This window comes from Pleurodeles waltl, chromosome 8 (genome assembly GCF_031143425.1).
Source record: "Pleurodeles waltl isolate 20211129_DDA chromosome 8, aPleWal1.hap1.20221129, whole genome shotgun sequence".
NCBI classification, from domain to species: Eukaryota; Metazoa; Chordata; class Amphibia; order Caudata; family Salamandridae; genus Pleurodeles; species Pleurodeles waltl.
Genome location: NC_090447.1, coordinates 1,311,718,051 through 1,311,741,451, shown reverse-complemented (window position 1 = coordinate 1,311,741,451; position 23,401 = coordinate 1,311,718,051). Strand labels below are relative to the sequence as shown.

The window sequence follows — 23,401 nt, the reverse complement described above, 5'->3', positions numbered from 1 at the left end:
AGGTGGTGGCTGTCCCGAGAAGCCCCCCCCTGTGCCTGCCTGCACCGCTAGAGTGACCCCCGGGTTCCTCCATTATTTCCTACCTGAAACCCAACGCCTGCTTTGCACACTGCACCCGGCCGCCCCTGTGCCGCTGCGGGTGTGTTTTGTGTGCCTACTTGCGTGTCCCCCCTGGTCTGCCCCCCGAGGACGCAGATATTTACCTGCTGGCAGACTGGAACCAGAGCACCCCTGTTCTCCATAGGTGCCTATGTGTTTTGGGCACCTCTTTAACTTTAACCTCTGCACCTGACCGGCCGTGAGTCCTGAGCTGCTGGTGTGGTAACTTTGGGGTTGCCTTGAACCCCTCAACGGTGGGCTGCGTATGCCCCAGGACTGAGACTTGTAAGTGTTTTACTTACCTCCTAATCTAACCTTTACTTACCTCCCCCAGGAACTGTTGATTTTTGCACACAGTGTCCACTTTTAAAATAGCTTATTGCCATTTTAACAAAAACTGTATATGTTATTGCTCTAATTCAAAGTTCCTAACTTACCTGTGTGGAGTACCTTGCATTTGATGTATTTACCTCAAATCTTGAACCTGTGGTTCTTAAAACAAAGAAAACATATTTTTCTATATAAAACCTATTGGCCTGGAGTTTATTCATTGAGTGTGTGTTCCTCATTTATTGCCTGTGTGTGTGTGTGTACAACAAATGCTTAACACTACCCTCTGATAAGCCTACTGCTCGAACACACTACCGCAAAATAGAGCATTAGAATTATCTACTTTTACCACTATCTTACCTCTACGGGGAACCATTGGACTCTGTGCACACTATTTCGTACTTTGAAATAGTATATACAGAGCCAACTTCCTACAATCTGCATAGTGTTTTCAAGTTTGTACACTTCAAAGAGGGCCAGCTTCCTACAGAGGGTACTTTCCTACAACCACCTTTCCCTTTCAAATGGGTATCTCTGGGATAAAGTTGGGTGGCCTTTGAGTGCCACCGACTCCTTTGAAGGGCACATATGGTGCTCTCCTTGCATAAACCAGTTTGCACCAGTGCAAGAATCTCCGGTTCCGGCCCTGTAGTGAAACCACACAAAGGACAGGGGAGTGACCACCCCTTGTCTAGCCCCTTTCGTAGAGAGGTGTACAGAGCTCTAGTAAGTGCCCGGTTGATTATGCCATCTTGGAAACAAGGGCGCCAGAGGCCCTTGAGATCATCAGACTGGTTAGGCCAGGTAGGTGACGTCCCTGACCCCCTATGATAGGTGGGTAACTGCAGAGATTGACCAGTCCCCCTTTAGAGTTACTTAAGGGCTCCCTAAAGTTGGGTCCTCGGATTAGTTGAGCAAGACTCTACAAAGGAACTCTGTACAAGACTCTTCTGCTCCTGGCCTCTGGAACTGCTGCTGGTCGGCTTTGGAACTGAAACTAGACTGTATCCATTTGGGAGGTCTTCCACTTTAACATTGTTTCTCCAGCTCCTGCAAGATTTCTGCAACATCCTTGTCTGTCCATCCTTCAAACTTACAAGGACTGTTTGTGTCCAAGGATCAAGAAGTAATCTCCCTTGGAATGAGAGAGTCACTCTCCTGCATCCGCAGGCTCCTCAAGACGAGAACCAGCTGGTGGATTCTGCTGTCCCATAGACATCCAAAAGCTCTTCATCACAGGTGGTGGTTCTGTGGTCCTCTCTGGGTCCCCCTTGTTTTCTGAGCAACTTTGTAGACGGTATACCCTTGCTGCAGCCACTGGAACGGAACCCCTCTGAATTGCTGTAGTAAAGTGCCCCTTTTGGCATGGTTAACCCCACCCCTCCCCCCAAAGACCCTACCCCTCCCTCTACCCCTCCTTTTGCCTGTTACTCAAGCTAACCTGACTGAGTGTTTGTGCTGTGATCCCGCTAACCAGGCCCCAGCACCAGTGTTTGTTCTGTAAAACTGTACCATTGTTTCCACATTTGGCACACCCCTGGCACACAGCTAAGTCTCTAAAAGGTACCAATGGTACCAAGGGTTCTGTGGCCATGGAGGGTCCCTAAGGGCTGCAAGCATGTATTGTGCCGCCCTAAGGAACCCTTCACCAAACACATGCACACTGCCAATGCAGATTGTATGTGTTAGGGAGATAAAGGTAAAGTAGACATGGCATCCTTCTCAGGGAGCCATGCCCACAAACCACTGTCTTTGGCACATGTGAGTCACCCCTCTAGCAGGCCTTCCAGCCCTAAGGCAGGGTGCACTATACCCCAGATAAGGGCATAGCTGCATGAGCAATATGCCCCTACAGTATCTAAGTCCATTCTTAGATATTGTAAGTGCAATGTGGCCATATTAAGTACATAGGCTGGGAACTCCAAAGCTCCATATTGGCTTTACTGAAGTCTCTGAATTTTGGTATCGCACTTCTCAGCACAATAAACCCACACTGATGCCAGTGTTGGGTTTATTACAAAACGCACACAAAAGGCATCTTAGAGATGCCCTCTGTATTCACCCAACCCTTTAGTGCAGGGCTGACCACTCTGTACCAGCCTGCCACTAAAGGACAAGTTACTGAACCCACTGGGTGAGAGCCTTTGTGTACTCTGGGGTCAGAAACAAAGTCTGCCCTGGGTGGAGGTCCTCCCCCCTGCAGGTACTGTAACACTTGGTGGTGAGCCTCAAAGGCTAAGGCCTCCTGTTACAGTGCCCCAGGGCACTCCAGCAAGTGGCGATACCAGCCCTCTGGACCAGGCCCCACTTTTGATGTCAAGTCCAGCTGGAAAAATAGGTAAAACAAGGAGGAACGACCACTGCAGCTAGGACCACCCATAATGTGTCCAGAGCTGCAGTGACCTCCTCCTTGCAAAATCCTCCATCTTGTTTTGGTGGAAAAAGGCGAATAGGCTTAGGGATGTGCCCCATCCAAAGAGAGGGGCACAGGAAGTGTGTAGTCACCCTCCGGGACAGTACCCTTTGGCTACTGCCCTCTGACCCCTGTGACACCCCTAAGTGTAGTATTGAGGGGATCCCCTGAACCTTGCCAGATTCCTGGTGACTTCAAGCAGAAAGGAGGACTGCTAAGCCCTCCCCAGGAGTAAAGACTCCAGACGACAACTGACTTGGCCACCCAGCCCTACCAGCCTGTCCACAAGTTCAAATCTCCTGCTTCAAAAAGGCAACGCAGTCTGCAGGGCCAACAACCTCTACCAACCCCCAGATCACTGCCTGCGCAGCAGAGGACCAAGAACTCCTGAGGTCCCCTGTCCAGAAGAATCCCTCCAAAAGGGCTCAAGAAGCTCCCTGGGTCTGCGAGCCTTGTCCACTCTGCAGCCGATGCCCACGACCCAGGTGGCCCACCAGACCAAGCAAGGTCCCCAGGTGATTCTGATCTTAAGTCCACCCTGGTTTTGACACGTCCTGGCCAACGCGACGACATCTGCAGCCTGAATCCAGAAGCCCCCCTGACCGCGACCGGATCTTACGAAGATTCCTGAAGCCCTAGGAGACCCCTGCACCCGCAGCCCCCTGGCCTTGGAGATTCCGGCCATCTGACCAGCAATGTCCAGCGGACGCCTTTCCGGTCTGTCCAGCATTTGGTTTCCCGGAACCGACCCCCTGGACCCAGCCTGCAGCATCTTATATGACCACTGGGGACCCCCCATTGAAAAGCATTAGGCGCCCATATCTGTGTTTGCACTGTACACCTGAGCACCACTGTGCCGCTGAGAGTGTGTGTTTAGTGTTAGCCTGTGGCACCCCAGGTTCTGACCTAAATCCCCCAGGCCTGTGTCCTGGAACCACGGGTACTTCACCACAAACTGCTTTCGACTGAGCACCCCTATTCATCATATGAGTCCATTACAAACCCAATGCTAACTTTTACTTCTGAACCCAGCTGGCCCCGTGTTGCTGATGGTGCATTTTTGGGGTTAGCCTATGCTTTGACCAGTGAACGTCCTAGCCCTTGAAAACTGAAATTGTAAGTCATGTACTATCTGTGCTAACTCTATCCGCCCCCAACACTCTGTTGACTCCTATGAAAAATTGCAGTGTCAACTTTTGACATTGAAAAATGTTACTTACTTGTAAACTGTGTTTTCTGCTGTAGGAAAGTACCCTCTTTTTGGCATGTTACCCCCAATTTCTACCTGTTGTCAGTGTGTTTGATTGTGACACTGGGATCCTGGTAACCATGACCCCAGTGCTTATGTGCACTCTCATCTCAATTTTGTCACTGCATACTGGTATCCCAGTATTTCATCCCAAATTGGCCTACTGGTCACCCCTTTTAAGTCACTAGAATATGGTACTTGGGTATCCAGGGCATTGGGGTTCCAGGGATCTTTATGGGCTGCAGCATTACTTTTGCCACCCATAGGGAACCCATGCTAAGGCTTCTACAGGACTGCCATTGCAGCCTGTGTGAAATGGTGCATGCACCCTTTCGCAGCCATTTTCACTGCACCAGGTCACTTATAAGTCGCCCATCTACCAGGCCTTTCTTCCCTAAAGGCTGGGTGCAAAGTATCTGTGTGTGAGGGCACCCCTGCACTAGCAGAGGTGCCCACACATGGTCCAGGACCGTTTTCCTGGGCTTCGTGAGTGTGGGGATGCCATTATACGTGTGCACTGGACATAAGCCAATTCCTATGTCCAGCTTCACAATGGTAACTCAGAGTATGGCCATGTAAAGTGTCAAAAATCTTGGAATTATACCCCAATGCTGATTCTAACATTGGATGTACAATTCCATGCACTCTGGGGGCTCCACAGTGGACCCTCAGTACTGCCATACCAGCCTTCTTTGGTTTTCTAGGCAGCCCCAGCTGCTGCCACCTCACGGACAGGTTTCTGCCCTCCTGTTGCTCAAGCAGCTCGAGCCCAGGAAGGCAGAACAAAGCAGTTCCTTTGGGAGAGGGGTGTTACCTCCTCCCCCTTTGGAAATAGGTGTTACAGGCACAGGAGGGTAGCCTCCCTGAGCCTCTGCAAATGCTTTGAAGGGCACAGACGGTGCGCTCCTTGCATAATCCAGTCTGCACCGGTTCAGGGACCCCCAGTCCCTGCTCTGCCACGAAACTGGACAAAGGAAAGGGGAGTGACCACTCCCCTGTCCATCACCACCCTAGAGGTGGTTCTCAGAGCTCCTCCAGAGTGTCCCTGGGTTTTACCTTCTTGGATTCCAAGGTGGTGGGGCACTCTGGGAGCATCTGAGTGGCCAATGCCAGCAGGTGACATCAGACCCTCCCCAGATAGGTGCTTACCTGTGTTGCTGACCAATCCCTCTTTCAGGGCTATTTAGGGTCTCTCTTCTGGGTGTTTGCCAGGATTTGGATTGCAATACTCCAGCAGGAATCCTCTGCATCCTCTGCTTCACCTTCTACCGACAAAACTGCATCTGAACCCTCCAGGAACTCTGCAAACTGCAGCAAAGAAGCAAGAATGACTTCTGCAACATTGTATCTTCAGCTCCTGGCAGCAACTGCAACTGTTTCCATGTCGTGCATCCTTCAATGATTGCCTGTCTTCGGCCTGCACCAGAAGAACGAAGGAATCTCCCTTGACATGAAGGAGTCACTTCCCTGCTGCTTCAGCACGCTCCCCTCTGCAGTGACAACCGGTGGCGTGAGTCCCCTCTCCTGAAAAAGTGCGTGGATCCAGCAAAACGGTGGTGGACTGAAATGGTCCCGATGGTAAGGTCCAGCTGTACAACTTTGGTGGAGGTAAGAGCTTGCCTCCCCCGCCAGACAGTACCCCTGTGCACCGCATGTTTTGCAGTTGCCAATGCTTGTGTGCGACCTTCCATGAAGTTCTTCGTGCTCAGCACAGCTCCCGCCCATAGCACTCGTTCATGCTATCCACAACTTCCTGAGTGGTGGTCTGGCGGCATGGGATCCCTTTGTGTAGTGCTGCATGGGCCTCCATTTGCACCTTCTTTGTCCCCGTGCTATGGGACTCCTGGCACACTGCCTGGTCTTCTGAGGGCTCTCCTAGTTGCTGAGAAACCCCTCTTTCTCCCCCTCCTGGGTAGAGGCCACCAGGTCCCTCCTGGTCCCGGGCACCACCATTTTCTGCTAACCGTGAGCTTTGCGTGTGCCAAGGCTTGTTGGTGAAATCCAGCGGCACAAACCAGACTGCAATCATCTGTCCGGTGTGGGACATTATCTGCACCAACCAGGAACCCGCATCCGTCTTCTTGGGTGCAGTATTGACTGTTCTTCTTCACCGGAAGTTCTTCTTTTGCACCTTCGTCCGGATTACCATGGGCTCCTGTTCTCCCTAGACTCTTCAGTGCTTCTTGGACTTGGTCCCTCTCTTATGTGTTCTAGGAAACTTACTGTGACTCCTGCTTTCCTATGCTCTGGGGTGGGTTCTATTACTCACCTTTGGTGTTTTCTTACACTACCAGCCCCTCTCTACACACTACACTTGCCTAGGTGGGAAACCGACATTCGCGTTCCACTTTGTTAGTATATGGTTTGTTTTCCCCCAGGCCCATTTCTAACTATTGTGATTTTCACTAATTGCACTGTTTTCCAACTATTTTTATGCCTTTTTCTACATTCTAGTGTATATACTGTGTATATTACTTAGCTCCTAAGGAAGTATAGTCTTTAAGGAATTTTTTACATTTGTGTCACCAAAATAAAGTATTTTCTTTCATGTGTGTAAGTACTGTGTGACTACAGTGGTATTGCATGAACTTTGAATGTCTTCTGGATAAGCCTTGGCTGCTCAGCTACACCTAGATAAACTGGCTTCTAGACACTGCCTACATTTCACTAATAAGGGATAACTGGACCTCGTATAAGGTGTAAGTACCTTAGGTACCCACAACGACATATGCAACAACCAAACAAAGTACGTTTGATACGTATGCTTGGTACCTATTTACAACTGTACTTACCTGCAACAAAGATCTTTTGGTTCTATTAATAAAGTAACAAAATATTTTTTTGCTATATAAAAACAATTGGCCTGGAGTTAGTCATTGAGTGTGTGCCTTATTTCTTAACTGTGTGTACAACAAATGCTTTGCACTACCGTCTGATAAGGCTAACTGATCGACCACACTGCCACAAAAGAGAATATTAGTTAGTATTATCTACTTTAAACTCTGTTTAGCGTTTGACGAACCCCTTGATTCTATGCACAGTATACCTCATTTTGGTATAGTAAATACAGAGCAGGCTTCCTAAAACTGCAACTGTTGCTGTTGCCAAGGTTTGTTGACTCTTCCTCTAGGAGATCTTCGGGCTTCAAGAAGCCCGAGCCTCCAGCAATCTGCAACTCCAAGTTCAGATTCCACTCTGCAGCTCTTGCGACGTGGGACTTCTGTTTTGTTGTGCTGCTGAGGCCTCCCTGCGACTCCCTGTGCCTGCTGCCAGTGGGTCACTTGTGGGGGCTCCAACAACTCTGGCTGACTTTACTTCCTGCTGAAGGCCTGCCCTGACTCCTCGACAAGATTTGAGTCACTAGGACCTTGATTGTCCTAAAAAACTTACAAACTTCCTCGCAACAAATGTTTGCATTTGCTAAGTGTAAGGAAATGCCTCCTTTGCATGGTTCCCCCTGACTTTTTGCCTTTTGTTGATGCCAGTTATGATTGAAAGTGTGCTGGGACCCTGCTAACCAGGCCCCAGCATCAGTGTTCTTTCCCTAAAACTGTACCTTTGTGCCCACAATTGGCACAGCCCTGGCACTCAGATAAGTCCCTTGTAAATGGTACCCCTGGTACCAAGGGCCCTGATGCCAGGGAGGGTCTCTAAGGGCTGCAGCATGTCTTATGCCACCCTGGGGACCTCTCACTCAGCACATGCGCACTGCATCACAGCTTGTGAGTGCTAGTGGGCAGAAAATGACTAAGCCGACATGGCACTCCCCTCACAATGCCAGGCCAACCTCACACTGCCTGTGGCATAGGTAAGTCACCCCTCTAGACGGCCTTACAGCCCTAAGGCAGGGTGCACTATACCACAGGTGAGGGCATAAGTGCATTAGCACTCTGCCCCTACAGCGTCTAAGCCAAACCTTATACATTGTAAGTGCAGGGTAGCCATAAAGAGTATATGGTCTGGGAGTTTGTCAAACACAAACTCCACAGTTCCATAATGGCTACACTGAAATCTGGGAAGTTTGGTATCAAATGTTTCAGCACAATAAATGGACACTGATGCACCCAGATCGCATCTTAGAGATGCCCCTTGAATATCAGTCCGACTCCTAGTGCTAGGCTGACCAGTTTCTGACATCCTGCCACAACCAGACGAGTTGCAGGCCACATGGGGAGAGTGCCTTTGTCAATATGTGGCCAGGAACAAAGCCTGTACTGGGTGGAGGTGCTTCTCACCTCTCCCTGCAAGAACTGGAACACCTGGCGGTGAGCCTCAAAGGCTCATGCCTTTTGTTACAGCACCCCGGGGCATCCCAGCTAGTGGAGATGCCCGCCCCTCTGGCCACTGCCCCCACTTTTGGCGGCACGGCTGGAGGAGATAATGAGAAAAACAAGGAGGAGTCACCCACCAATCAGGACAGCCCCTAAGGTGTCTTGAGCTGAGGTGACCCCTGCCTTTAGAAATCCTCCATCTTAAGTATGGAGGATTCCCCCAATAGGATTAGGGGTTTGCCCCCCTCCCCTCAGGGAGGAGGCACAAAGAGGGTGTAGCCACCCTCAAGGACAGTTGCCAGACTGTCCAGACCCCAGGAGGGCAGAAGCCTGTCTGTGGGTTTGCAGCAGCGGTAGCTGCAGTGAAAACCCCAGAGAGCTGGTTTGGCAGTACCCGGGGTCCATGCTAGAGCCCCGGGGATGCATGGAATTGGCACCCCAATACCATATTTTGCATGGGGGGACAATTCCATGATCTTAGACATGTTCCATGGCCATATTTGGAGTAACCATTGTGAAACTACAAATAGGTATTGACCTATATGTAGTGCACACGTGTAATGGTGTTCCTGCACTCACAAAGTCCGGAGAAATTGCCCTGAACAATGTGGGGGCACCTTGGCTAGTGCCAGGGTGCCCTCACACTAAGTAACTTTGCACCTAACCTTCACTAAGTGAGGGTTAGACATATAGGTGACTTATAGGTTACTTAAGTGCAGTGTAAAATGGCTGTTAAATAACGTGGACGTTATTTCACTCAGGCTGCAGTGGCAGTCCTGTGTAAGAATTGTCTGAGCACCCTATCTGTGGCAAAAGAAATGCTGCAGCCCATAGGGATCTCCTGGAACCCCAATACCCTGGGTACCTAGGTACCAAATACTAGGGAATTATAAGGGTGTACAAGTGTGCCAATTAGAATTGGTGAAAATGGTCACTAGCCTAGTGACAATTTTAAAGGCAGAGAGAGCATAAGCACTGAGGTTCTGATTAGCAGAGCCTCAGCGAGACAGTTAGGCACTACCCAGGGTTACACATACAGGCCACAACCTATGAGCACTGGGGTCCTGGCTAGCAGGGTCCCAGTGAGACATATAAAACACACTGACAAATAGGGTTTTCACTATGAGCACTGGGGTCCTGACTAGCAGGATCCCAGTGAGACAGTAAAAACACCCTGACATATACCAAATGTGGGGGTAACAATGCTAGAAAGAGGCTACCTTCCTACATGTTGAAATCATATCCCAAGGCTTTTGCAAGCATTGATTGTATGATTCCATGCACCCCCAGACAGGTTTCTGCCCTTCTGTTGCTTGAGAAGCTCAAGCCGAGGAAGGTAGAGCAAAGGATTTCCTTTGGGAGGGGGGGTGTTACACCCTCTCCCTTTGGACATAGGTGTTACAGGCTGGGAGAGGTAGCCTCCCCAAGCCACTGGCAATGCTATAAAGGGCACATTTGGTGCACTCTTTGCATAAAGCAGTCTACACCGGATCAGGGACCCCCAGTGGTGGTGCTCAGAGCTCCTCCAGAGGGTCCCTGGATTTTGCCATCTTGTATTCAAGGTTGGCAAAGTACTCTGGAAGCATCTGAGTGGCCAGTGCCAGCAGGTGACGTCAGGGCCCTCCTCTGATAGGTGCTTACCTGGTTAGGCGAGCAATTCCCCTTTCATGGCTATTTAGGGTCTGTCCTTTGGGTGGTCCTCTGATTTGGATTGCAAGACTCCAGCAGGAATCCTCTGCATTCTCCACTTCAACTTCTCACCGAAAAAACTGCATCTTCAGTACTCTACAAGCTGCAACAAAGAATCAAGACGCCCCCTGCAACATTGTATCTCTGGCTCCTGCCAGCAACAGTTTCCCAGTCATGGATCCTGTGAAGACAGCCCATCTGCAGCCTGCATCAGAAAGAAGAAGGAATCTCCCTTGGGGTGAAGGAGTCACTCCCCTACTTCTGTAGGCACCAAATGCGACGATGACTGGCTGTGTGGATCACCTCTCCTGCTGAGCTGTCTGGATCCTACATCATGGGTCATGGGCAGAAGTGGCTCGGATGGTCCTCTCTTCCAGCTGTCCAACTTTGGTGGCGGTAAGACCTTGCATCCCCATGCAAGACAGTACCCCTGTGCACTGCGTCATTTGCAGCTGTCAAGGCTTGTTGGCATCTTTTCTCCAAGTTATTCGTGCATCTTGAAGCTCCGGCGCCCAGCACTGCATCCAGCGACGCACAGCTTCCTGAGTGGTTCCCCGGCAGCGTGGGAGCCTTTGTCATAGTGATGTTAGTCTCTTCTGCAACTCTTTGTCCCCGTCCTGTGGGACTCCAGGGTGCACCTGCTCTTTTGTGGACTCCCTGTACCGTTGACCTGGTCCCCGACAGCGCCATTTCCTGCTAACTGCGCGCTTTGTTTGGGCCAAGGCTTGTTGGTGGACTCTGACACAAACCTGATAATAATCCTCCATCTGGTGTGCGACATCACCTGCAGGAACCCAACTCTGTCTTCTTGGATGCAGTTCTGACTATTCTTCCTCACCGGTGGTTCACCTCTTGTACCTTCTTCCTGGCGGGTTGGGGCTCCTGCCCTTCCTGGACCCTCTTTCCACAGGTTCTCTACTCCAGGACCCACTGTTGGTGTCTTGCAGTCCCTTCTGGGTTTTGCAATATTCTTCTGTTCTTCTTTGTGTGTTCTAGGAAACTTACTGTGATTTACTCTTGCTTTCCTGATCAGTAGGGTGGGTTCTGGTACTTAACTTTGGGCTTTCTAAGTACTCCTGCTCCCCTCTACACACTACACTTGCCTAGGTGGGAGACTGACTTTTATATTCCAGTTTCTTAGTATATGGTATGTGTTCCCCCAGGCCCATTTCTAACTATTGTGGTTTTCACTGATTGCACGGTTTTCTAACTGTTTTATGCCTATTTGTGCATACTAGTCTATATAATTTGTGTATTACTTACCTTCTATGGTATTTTTGGTATTTGTGTCACCAGAATTAAGTACCTTTATTTGTGTAACACTGAGTGTTTTCTTTCATGTGTGTGAGTACTGTGTGACTAAAGTGGTAATGCACGAGCTTTGCATGTCTCCTAGATAAGCCTTGGCTGGTCATCCACAGCTACTTCTAGAGAGCCTGGGTTCTAGACACTGCCTACACTATACTAATAAGGGATAACTGGACCTGGTATAAGGTGTAAGTACCTTAGGTACTCACCACACACCAGGCCAGTCTCCCACACTGAGCCAGCCTCCTACACTTAATTTATTAATGTAAACTCCCTTTGAGCTGCCCCATAATAGTCCTCTTAGGCTTCTGTACTTAAAAACAGCCTTCCTTATGGCCATTACATCTGCCTGCAGAGTAAATAAGCTGCAGGCATTGTCATCTAAGCTGCACTACCTTTTCATGTATCCTGACAAAGTGGTGCTTCACACCAGGGCTTACTTATAACCTAAAGTGATGACACCCTTTCATGTAGGCCAATCCATCACATTGCCTACTTTTTGCGCAACCCTCATCCTTTTAAGGAAGAGGAGAGGCTCCACCGCCTGGACGCAAAAAGCGTTGGCCTTCTACTGTGATTGTACCAAAGAGTTCCGGGTCTCTAAAGCTGGTCTCGTCCGACTCCACATCGCTCCTGATCTCAGTGTAGAGGAAGGTCCCGAGACCGCTTGTGGAGCCATCTCCACTCATCCTCCTCCCACTGTAAATCTTTGAGTCATTCAGGTAAGCACAAGAAGAAGTCGAAAAAGCACACACGTTCTTTGACTTCACCCGGTCAGTCTTCTGATGCAATGTGGTAGAAAGAGGGTCCTTACCCTAGGCCTCTGTCGTCAGAGCTTGTTTCCGGGTAGGCTCCACGCCTCCCCGAGTTTGAGTGTGCCGGAGCCACCTCTACCCAGTTAAGAGAATTTTACTAGGCCATGTACTTTACCTTTGGGCATTTCGCACCTGACGGAGGGCCTTCGGGACCCACAGGTTTGGAAGGGGCCCCTTTGGGTTCCGTGCTGTCAGCTTTTGCCTAGGCTCCAAGGAGCACTCAAAGATCCGCTTCCGAATAGTGTCACATGATGGTCGTACCCTTAAGACCTTCTCTAACGACATGGTCGCACAAGTGCTGCCACAGGTTCCGGAGGAGTATCAGGTCATTCTCTCCCAGGCTGTTGCTGATGGGAGAGACGCAGTCAAGTTTACAATCCGATGTAGGCTGGCTATGACTGACACTCTTGGCAGATTGGTTGCTTCGAAGGGGGCCTTGCGGCACCATGCCTGGTTACTGACAGCTGGCTCTTTTTAGGGGTTGTCCAATGGCCTTCGATGGCACACGTCTCTTGGGGTACAAAGCAGACTCTGCTCTCGATCCTCAAAGGAATCCTGGGTTTCACCTAAGTCCCTTGCCCTGCAGCTGCCACTCTCCCCCCCTCAGTTTGCTTTTTTCTGCTATGGAAGGGGTGCCAACCCACGCCAGTTCCATGCCAGCCACCGCACTGTGCATGCTGCTCAACCTCTGCGTGGCTGGGGAACATGGAATCCAGTGTCCATGTGGATTAGGGAGCCTTCGGGCTATTCAGTCCACCACCCTTCACCCTGCTCCCCGCCCTTCTCCCTAACGCTGCAGCCTTCAAACCTTCCTAGTCTGACGGTTCGCCACCAGGGACCAGTCGCTGGCAGGAATCATTATCACGTTTCCTGCTGGAACACCTTGTCAGACTGGTGGCTTTTGCCAATAGTACGATGGGACTACTCCTTCCCCTTCGAGACTACCTCTCCCGCCATGCCAACATCCTACGATTGGATGCCGGAGGATCATCTGACACTTTCCACGAGGAGGTTATGGCTCTTTTGGCCAAGGGAGCCATAGAGAGGGTCCCTGTGCCAGAAGTAGCTACTTTAGGGTGCCCAAAACAAGGGCCTCAGTCCTATCCTCGAACCCTAGTCTCTCAACCCCTTTCTCAGGAAGAAGTTAAAAATGCTCACATCCTATCTGCCTTGTAGATTGGATGGCAACATTGGACTTGCAGTACCTGTATTTCCATATTCTTGTTCTGCCTGCCCACAGATGTTACTTGTGGTCCGTAGAAGGTTACGATAATTTTCAATTCACTTTGCTTACTTTTGGCCTTACCAACGCCCTTTGGATGGTGGTCTCTCATCTGTTCAGGTTAGGGGGTTTCAGTCTTTCTCTACCTCGATGACTGGCCGTTGAAGGGGGGGGGGGGCTTGTCCCAGGCTGTCTCCCACCTACAGACTACAGCTGTCCTCCTGAATTCGCTGGACTTAACTATAAATGTGCCAAAGTCACTCCTGACTCCCTCTCAGTTGGTCCTTTTAATCATAGCTGTTCCGGATGCAGAGCTGTTTTGGGCCTATCCTCCCAAGTGGTGAGTCCAGGATATTCAGGCTATGATACCAATGTTTCAGTTTCCATCCTTGATTTCAGTGCAAATGACTGAGGCTCCTGGGCCTCATGGCCTCCGGCATCCTGCTGGTGACACATGCCAGATGGCATATGTAGACTCTGCAGTGGGACCTGAAGTTCCAGTCGGCACAGCATCATGGAAGGGAAATCTCTGTGACATGATCCAGATCTCGGAGGAAATTGTGCATGATCTACAGTGGTGGCTTTTGAACCGTGAATGGGTCATAGGCCAATCCGTCTCCCTTCCCAGAACCAGATGCGACTGTAGTGATACATGCATCACTCCTGGGATGGAGCAGCCACATGGGAGAGGCGGAGATCAGGCGCGTCTGGTCATCGTTGGAGTTTCCAATGCAGCACGCACTCTGTGATGATTTATGTCTTGAGTGGAGGCCTCCTTTTTCCCAATACGACTTCTGCTCAGAGTTCTCAAGAAGATCAAGAACAGGCCCAAGTCATTTTGGACTCTCTGGACTGGGCACGAAGAGCATGGTATCCTGAGCTCTTGACCATGGCCATCAATCCTCTGATCAGACTACCCGTTTGGGAGGAACTTCTGTTGCAGCAGCAGGGACGGTTCTCCTGAACCTGCCCAGTGTCCGCCTTCTTACGTGGCGTTTGAACAACAGCAGTTGTCAGCCTTTGACCTTACGCCCGAAGTCTGCAAGGGTAAATTGGCAACCAGGCCCTTCACCAAAACGGTATACGCCTGTAGATAGAACAACATTTTGGCATGGTGTTCAGACAAGTCTGTTGAGCCCCTGATCCGCTCCTCTTTCTGAGGTTCTTTTGTTTGTCCTTTCTCTGGCCCAGCAAGGCTCTGCTTTGGGCACACTTGAGGGTTATTTGTCTGCCTTCTCAGCTTTTCTCTGGTTGCCTGATCAACCCTCTTTATTTAACTCTCCCATTGTTGAAAGATTTCTTAAGGGTCTTACTCATTTCTTTACCCCTTGCCCTTTCATAAAGCCCCAATGGGATTTCAACGTTGTTCTTACCTCTCTAATGTGCACTCCTTTTGAGCCGCTTCACAACTGTCCACTTCACCTGCTTACTATGAAAACTAGCTATCACCTCTGCCCCACAGAGTGAGTGAGCGGCAGACTCTTTTTAATTTTTATTTTATTTTAAAGCCACCTTTTATCTCTGTCTACCCTGACAAGGTGGTGCTCTGTACTAGGGCTTCTATTCTGCCTAAAGTGGTCACGACCTTTCATGTAGGCCAGTGTATCACGTTGGCTGCTTTTTATGTGCCTCCACATCCTTCTGAGGAAGAGGAGTGAGTCCACCGCCTGGACCCAAAATGAGCGTTGGCGTTCTGTCTTGATCGTACATAGAGTTCTGGGTGGACAATCAACTCTCTGGGCTATGTGGATGCGAAGAAAGGTCAGGCAGTGCAGAAGAGAACCATATCCAGATGACAACGCTTGACGAACAAGCTACTTAACTTCGGCAACAAATTATCTGGTAAAGACATATTCTATTTGTAGATTCCTTATCCACCTACCCATCCTTCCTACAAACTGATTTTTAGGGTCAGGACCTTTCCTTTTAGGGCCCTAATTCTGGCACACTAGAGTCTGTGTTCTTCATGGCTCTGTGCTTCTGGCGCAGAAAGCCGTGAAAAGAAACTGACGTCAGCATGCTGGAGTGCAGCCTATAAATGACTTGAGATATCATATCTGGCGACTGCAACGCCAGTGACAGTTGCGGAGTCGACTGACACCATCTAATTGCACGCGGGGGTACTGCTAGAAAATAAATCTCTGGATCCAGATTGACGCCTTGGGATCTGCAACTAGAATATGTCTCAACCAGATAATTCATTACCAAAGTTAAATAACTTCTTTGTTAGGCATTGCAGAAGAGAACCATCTCTCGATGGGTTCTTCTCTTTATTAAAATGTGCTATGTATTGGATAAAATGCATCCCCTGGAGGGTTTGCACACTCATTCTACTAGAGTGACAGCTGCAACCACTGCGTTAGCTTGTGGAGTTATGGTCCTGGACATCTGTCAGGCAGCAATGTTGGCATCTCTGTTCAGCAAACACTTCTGCTTGGACAGTCCAGTCTGGAGGGATGGGTACTTTTCCTGTGAGGTTCAGCAGGACTTCTTAGTATGGTCTTGGTTTGGTATTGCTTGGGTATCTATTCTAAGGTCAGGAATCTGCAACTAGAAGTCTCTGTCAGATGAACAAGTTACTTACCTTCGGTAACCCCTTATCTAGTAGAGACATATATTAGTTCTGGAGTTTCCAACTTTCTAATGAGAGCTACTTATGGTCAATAAAAATCTTCTGAGCTACTAATATTAGTGTTGAATGCCTTTACGTGGGTAATACATAATAACCATAGATGAAATGCCCTTGACACAAGGATCATATTAGTAATAAACCTCCCCAGTGACTCATGATGTATCGCTTATATGTGAGTAATAAATATACTTTGGACATGCAGCCATCAGTTCTGAAAAGACACACATTTTTGTTTTCAAGTACACATTTTTCAGTTTTGGTATACCTATAATATTTGGTCAAGTAAAAGCTTCTAATTTAGTAGGCTGTACTGGGCACAGGAGAACTACTTTTAAGTAGCTGGAGAGATACCAATAGCTCACAAGCTCCTAACTGGAAAGGCCTGTTCTAGTTGTAGATTCCTTACTTACCCACCCATCCTCCCGCTCTACAAACTGATTTCTAGGGAAAGGGACTTCCCTTTCAGGGCCCTAGTTCTGACCCACCAGTGGTCAGTGTTGTTCATGGCTCCACGATTCTGGCGTGGAAAGTCGTGAAAAAAACGGACGTCAGTGCCCTGGGGTGGCACCTATATATGCAATGTCATATCCGACAACCACAATGCCAAGAAATAACTGAGTCGACTGACGCAGAGGTACTCTTCAATAAAAATCTCCACATTCAGACTGACACCTGCAGGAAATTTGAAGGTAAGGGATCTACAACTAGAATGTGTCTTTACCAGATGACGCGTTACCGAAGGTAAGTAACTTGTTCTTCACTGCTAGAGGATTAGAGTGTTTCGTATTCAATCAGTGGAAGTTGAAATTGATGCTGTCACAGACCATAATATTTCTGGGGTTTATCCTTGAAATGGCACAGTCGATTCTGAAGCTTCTAAGTGCAAAGATTGCAACAATGGTATGGCTCACCATAGAGAAAGGAGAGGTGGAGATCTCTGACTGAAGTTTTGTGAATTCCATTTTGAAGTAACTAAATTAGTACTACTTTGAGTACTGCAAAACATTTTGTGAAAATGCCCTTAAATCTGTAATTTGCTCTGAGGATTCTTATCCAGGCCTAAATAAAAAAAAGAAATGTTCTTATAGAAGATATCAGACATAACCTTTTTCTGATATGACAAAGATGTGCTGAGTGAGAAGGGCTAAAGGATGCAGTGTTTGAGTGAGCATCTTTTGTTGGTCTTCCTAGTCCAGGTTTCTCGAGGTAAATTCCACTTTCTCAAACATGGTTTATTTCAAATGCCCATTCTTCTTCATGAATTCCCTTAATTTGTTTTCATATCAAACTATATATTCGCATAAAAATTTGAAGTTGTAACATCTTTCCTTTTTAGTTCAACACTTTGGACTATCTGAACCTTGAAACGAAAATTAAGTCTGTGTATACCAGCGAAGAAGACAATTTGGAAATTCTTTTCCCTGTCAAGGGACAAGCTTGTATTGCTATGTATGAAAATGAGTGGTACAGAGCAGAAGTAATTGGTATGTATACTTTGTCCATAAAATGGTGGCTTTTCACAATTGTAATTTTGCTTCACCTCTTTGTATTTAATAAGTTAACTTGCTATTTAAAGACCATGTGCAAACATTAGTTCCTCTCACCAGGCATGCTTGCAGTAGGTGTATCTTCCACCCTTTGTGCTTCTGTTGAAATATATAAGCAGAGACAATTTTACATCTTAAAACTTCAGGGAATTGTCTTGCTCTTCCATAGTAATTCCACTATTCTGATACTGCACACCACAGGATTACCTGCACCAGCTTGGCAGTTCCATATAGCCTGTTGCTAGCACACTGAGCCACATTATACAGCTCTGCTAGCCCAACAGAAGCACACTACCACCTCCACAATGCTGCACCTCCCTTGGCCTGCTTTCCCCACATGGCAACACACATTCACCCCACCTCTGCAGTAACCTCATCTATACCTAAGGAAATGTCCCTAAGCAGCACACTAGCACCCAGCACCGAAATCTGCCTCACATACTACTTCTCTACTCTCACCATATACCTTACCATGTGAAAGTCACTCAGTTCCACCTGTCACCACACTACAAAATCACAGAAAATACCTTTTCTGACAGAAGCACTTGTCTACTCGAACACCTCTCTACGCCCACACCATGGCCACCTCATACTATTGACTTGAATCTGCTTTCAACATGGCTACCTCCCACATGCCAACACTGCCCCTTGTGATTTATCCTCCATTCATAGATTCTTCACCATAAAATGTCCTCCAGGTGCCAGACCCTTGTAGGAAAGTAGCATCTTTCTGACATGGTTACCCCCACTTTTTGCATGGTGTCAGTATGTTTAGAGTGTAGTACACTGGGATCCTGCTAACCAGGACCCAGGGGGGTCTGTGCTCTCTTCTCTAAATTTGGTTGCTGGTAAACCTTTACACCCTACAATTGCCGTAGTGGTGGACCCCTCTAAGTCTCTAACATTGGTGCTTGGGTACCCAGGATATAGTAGTACACCAGGGGTCCCCCCATGATGTGCAGCATGTATGATGCCACCCATGGGAGCCCATTCAAACTGTGTCTGTAGGCCTGCCATTGCAGCCTGCGTGAAATGGTGCGTGCACCTTTCACTTAGGATATAAGCCTTGCCTTATATCCTGGTCACTGGACTTGGGCACTGTAACTCACCCCTCTGGTAGGCCCTTCATCTCAAGGGTAGGGTGCATGTCCCTAAGTGTGAGGTGTACTCCTCCATGATCAGGGCACCCCTACAAACCCCAGACTCCATTCCCTGAGCTTTGTTGTACGGGGAAGCCATCATAAAGTATGTAGTGGACACTGGTCAACACAAGAGGTCCCACTACATAATGGTTTCTCCAAACCTAGTCATGTGTGGTATCAAACATGTTGGAATCCTGCAACTATGCTGATTCCAGTCCTAATTGCATGATCCAATGTTTTCTGGGGGTTACTTGGAGGATCTATCAGTTCTGCATTTACAGCCTTACGGGGTCTGGTTTCCAGGCCACGCTGCTGCTAACTCCAGACACTTTTCTGCCCTCCTACCTTTGAACCTAATTCAAGCAGGGGGAAAGCAGAACAAAGGATTTTCTGCTAGAGAGGTGTGAACAATTCTCCCTTTGAAATAGGTGTTTCTGGGCTGGAGTGGGGTGGCCTCTAGCACCACCATACTGCTTTGAAAGGCACATTTGGTGTCCTCCTTGCAGAATCATCTTTGCACCAGTTCCGGAATCCCCCAGTTCCCACTCTGGCACGAAACCACACAAAGGACAAGGGAGTGACATCAAAAGGCTCTGCAACACAGGTGTTGGTTCTGTGGTCCTCTCTTGGTCCCCCTTGTCTTCTGACCAATGTAGGAGACGGTGGGCCCTTGCTGCAACCCCTGTGCAGTGCAACTGCCAAGGGTTGTTCACTCCTCCTCCAGGAGATTGTCAGGCTTCAGAAAGCTTCAAAAAGACCCATCCTTCAGCACTCAGCTTCCACTCTGAAGCTCCTGCGACGTGGGACTCCTGTTTTGCTGTGCTGCTGAGGCCTCCCTGTGACTCATTCTGCCTCTTGCCATTGGGTTACTCGTGGGGGCTCCTCTGGCTGGCTTTCCTTCCTGCTGAAGGCCTGTCCTGGCTCCCTTCCAAGGGTCGAGTCACTAGGATCTTGCCGGCCCTCAAAAACTTACATCCTACCTTACAAATGCTATTTGCACTTGCCAAGGCTTGTTGGTGGCTTGCTTGTCACTGACCCTCCGGCACTCCGATGACCGACGTGGGACAGCTCGTGGGCGACTCCCAAGGATCTCATACATTGCCTGGAATCCACAGCTGGACTTCTCCTTCCCCGTCCAGCAGGAACATCACCTCCAAGTGGGTGGGCATTGCCTACCTGCACAAACAACCCCCCCCTCCCCCCGGACATCTCAGAGTGGTGTAGCCACTGTCCCCTTCTTTTTCAGGTTCTCCATCATTGACTCCAACAGGGGTTTCTGATGGCCCTTAAATCCTATACACCTGTGCTCCGTGGTGTAGGTTCTCCGGGTCTTCTGGGTGTCCATGTGTGCGGGCTCTCTTCAACCTTCTTTGTGCCAAATGGTTTCCTCTGGGTCCTCTAGGAAGGGTCTTGAATCCATAAAAATGCAACCACAATGGTCCTGTGTTAGTCTACAGGACACCCGGCTCGGTTATAAACTCTGCACCCAGGTACATGTGGGATTACAGTTACTTACCTCTGGTATTTTCTTACTCCCCCAGCGCATGGGGTCCTAACACACTTCCGTTGGTTGGGCACCTTCCTTCTTATACCTCTTTTCTTAGTATATGGATCGGTTCCCCCATAGGGTCCCTTGTATTTCTGTGCTATGTCTTAATGTATATTTTGTGTGTAGATATCTCCAAGCGGAGATATACCAACATTAGTATAGTCTTTAGTGTTGTAATAAAGAAACCTTTACCACCTGGTGTGGTTATTTCTTGTGTACAGTTACTCACTGACTGTTGTGGTATTGCAAGTCCTTAACATTTCTCTTAGGTAAAGTTTCACTGCTCACCACAGCTACCCCTTGAGAGCTCTTGCTATCTGGACACCTGAACAGTATCACTAAGGGTTGCCTGGACTCTGTATAGGGTGCCACTCCATAGGTGTACACTATAAACTGAGCCAATGTCCTACAATGCCTACAAATATTTTGCCTTTTGAACAATACCAGCTCATCATTAACACAGATGGTTCAGTCTAACTAGCAGTAGGTTCTAAACACCAGTACTCTGCTGCTTGTGCAGCTGTGAGCTGGGTAAAAAGGGATGGTGCATTCCCCACTCAGAATACCTACACACAGACCTTGGGGGACTGCACTGCACAACTTGCAGAGCTTAAGGCTCTAATAATGGCACTGGAACACACAGATACTGAACTTTCTACATTGATTGTGTGACTAATGATTACCTTGACTCACTATATGGTGCTACACCATAGGTGTACACCACAAGCTGAGCCAGCCTCCTATGTTGATTGTGCAGCGTTGGGATAAAGCACTTGCTTTGGTTTACCACTTCATCAGTTACTTTTCATAAGAAAGATCACTTCTAACTGTTGGGTACGTACTGTAGTAGAAATTCAGATACTGCTAAACATTTTGCTTGGGTAATCAGGGGTCTAGCATAACACTTTCTCCAAACTTTTTAAAGTTTAGAACTTTAGAGGAGGTATGTACAGTACATACACTAACCTAACAACGTGCCATTAGTTGAGGGAGCTGCCAAACTCAAGAGTCTAGGTTTGGGGCTCTTAATTACAAGGAAATAATTACTCTGTTTTGGAAACTTAAGGCATGTAGCAATCCTACCAAATCTGTTCAATTAGAATAGCTTATACAAAATGGCATTCAGGACCCTGATAGAGAAAGGGAATTAGATGAGGAGGGTGAGCCACCAGTGCTGGAAAAGGAGGTAATAGGTACTTCCTATGGCCACACTGGTCAAGAGTTTGTGGAGACAGGAGAAAGTTTTGAGCCTGTAGGGGGCAGTACTGGTAGTACTAGAGGGGGATGTTGCACTAAGCTCATGTTCTCTCCCCCAGGGGTGGTCAAAAGGGTTTCTAGGAGGAGTAGATCCTCTGCAACCACAGCTTCCCATGCCTCCCCATCTTCTGCTGGGTCCATCCACTCTAGCTCAGAAGAGGGATCCTTAGATATAGGGGCTTCAGCTTGCTGAAACTTGAGAAGGCCAAGCTCAAGTTAAAACAACAGCAGCTAGCTCTTTGAAGAGCGGCCTTAGAGATGGAAGGAGAACGAAGAAATTTGGGGTTAGGCCCCCATGGTGGCAGCACTAGGGTCCAGGGTCATGGAAGACCTCTTTGATTACAGGTATCTCAGCAGGATTATCCCTCCTTATAAATATGGGGATGAAATCCATAAGTGGATTACTGCTTTGGAGAGGGCCTGTAAAGTTCAAAAGGTCCTTCAGAGGCAATGGCAGCTTTCCTGTGGCTCTCCTTTGCAGACAAAGGAAGAGACAAACTCTTAGTGAGGGAAAAGGATGCAGACAACTACAAAGTCTGGAAGGAGGCTCTGATTGATGGGTTTGAGCTCATAACTGAGGAGTATAGAATTAAGTTCTTGAACCTCGGAAGGAGTCCTCTCAAGACTGAGTAGATTTTGTTGACTGTGCAGTTAAGGCTCTGGAAGGCTGGTTACATGGTAGTAATGTGCATGATTATGAATGGCTGTACAATCTTATCATGAGATAGCACATCCTTGATAACTGTGTGTCTGACAAACTGCACCTATACCTGGTGGACTCTGAGCTAACCTCTCACCAAGAATTTGAAATGAAGGCAGGCAAATGGGTTTGCACCAGGGTGGATAAGAAATCCCACAGTGGCGTGACCTAAGAAGAAGAATGCTTCCAAGTCTCAGAAGAAGGATGGGGAAAAACCTAAAGATAAGAAGACCGTCTTCTACAGGTCCACAAAATTCTTCTGGGGAGGGTCCAAGTCCTCCTCTTCCCACAAGAAACCTTGGTGCTTCTTATGTAAAGAAAAAGGCCATAGGACAGGGGATAGCAACTGTTGGTAGTACTTCAACCAAGGGTGTAGGAGGCTGGCCCTCTTTGCAATGTGCAAAGCTAGGCACACTGTGCAGGGGGTCCAGGAACCACAGTTGGTTTATAGGCATAATAACTAGATCACCTAATGCTCTAATTTTTAAGGTAGCTTGGTCAAAAGGTTAGGCCAATCTTGGAGAAGTGCAAAGCATTTGTTGTACTCACAGCATCAGTCTTGCAACTCACACACTCAAAGGAATAACTCACACGAATTTTTGAAGTTTAGTAGAAATATTTGTTTTGTGCGCAATTACCCACCATAGGAATCAATAGAAGATCCCATTTAAAAATACATATAAAATCGTACAGTTGTTTACCAAGTTCTTCTTTTGCAGGTTAGTCGAGGTTGTTGGTGGGCACACTGTGCCAGTTGGTGAAGTTTGGGCGGCTCCTGATTCCATCTGGGGCAGTGATGAAAGGTCTTGGGAGCTGGTGCAGGGCCACTGCGGGGGACCATTTGGAAAAGCATTGCACTGGTAATTTTAAAGACGTTTCCTTGGGCTTCCCTTGGTGTATCGAGGTCGTAAGGGGTGGGGGACCCTTAGAGCACAGTAGATTTGTCGTTGCAGGGCATAGAGTGGCCGGGTACAGAGCGTATCTGTGAGCCAGGAGCTGTGCGTAAGAATGCCCTCAGAAGCAGGAGGTAAGTTGGTTCAAGGGTCATTTGCAGGACAACAGGGGCACTCTGGCGGGAGGTCGGGGGTGTTCCTGAAGCCCCTCGACTGAAGCTTCTTCCTGGCCCTTTTTCAACCCCAGGCAGGCGTGTTTTCTTTATGTCTGACGTTAGCTGACAA

At 48.4% G+C, this 23,401-nt stretch overlaps 1 protein-coding gene across 1 annotated transcript in view; it reads left to right on the top strand.

Moving 5' to 3' along the window:
- RNF17 (ring finger protein 17) overlaps positions 1–23,401 on the top strand; it is a 1,983,649-nt gene that overhangs the window by 931,475 nt on the left and 1,028,773 nt on the right. The window contains exon 20 of the mRNA XM_069202301.1: positions 17,365–17,512. Within this exon, the coding sequence (XP_069058402.1) occupies positions 17,365–17,512 (148 nt within the window). The remainder of the gene's footprint in view (positions 1–17,364; positions 17,513–23,401) is intronic.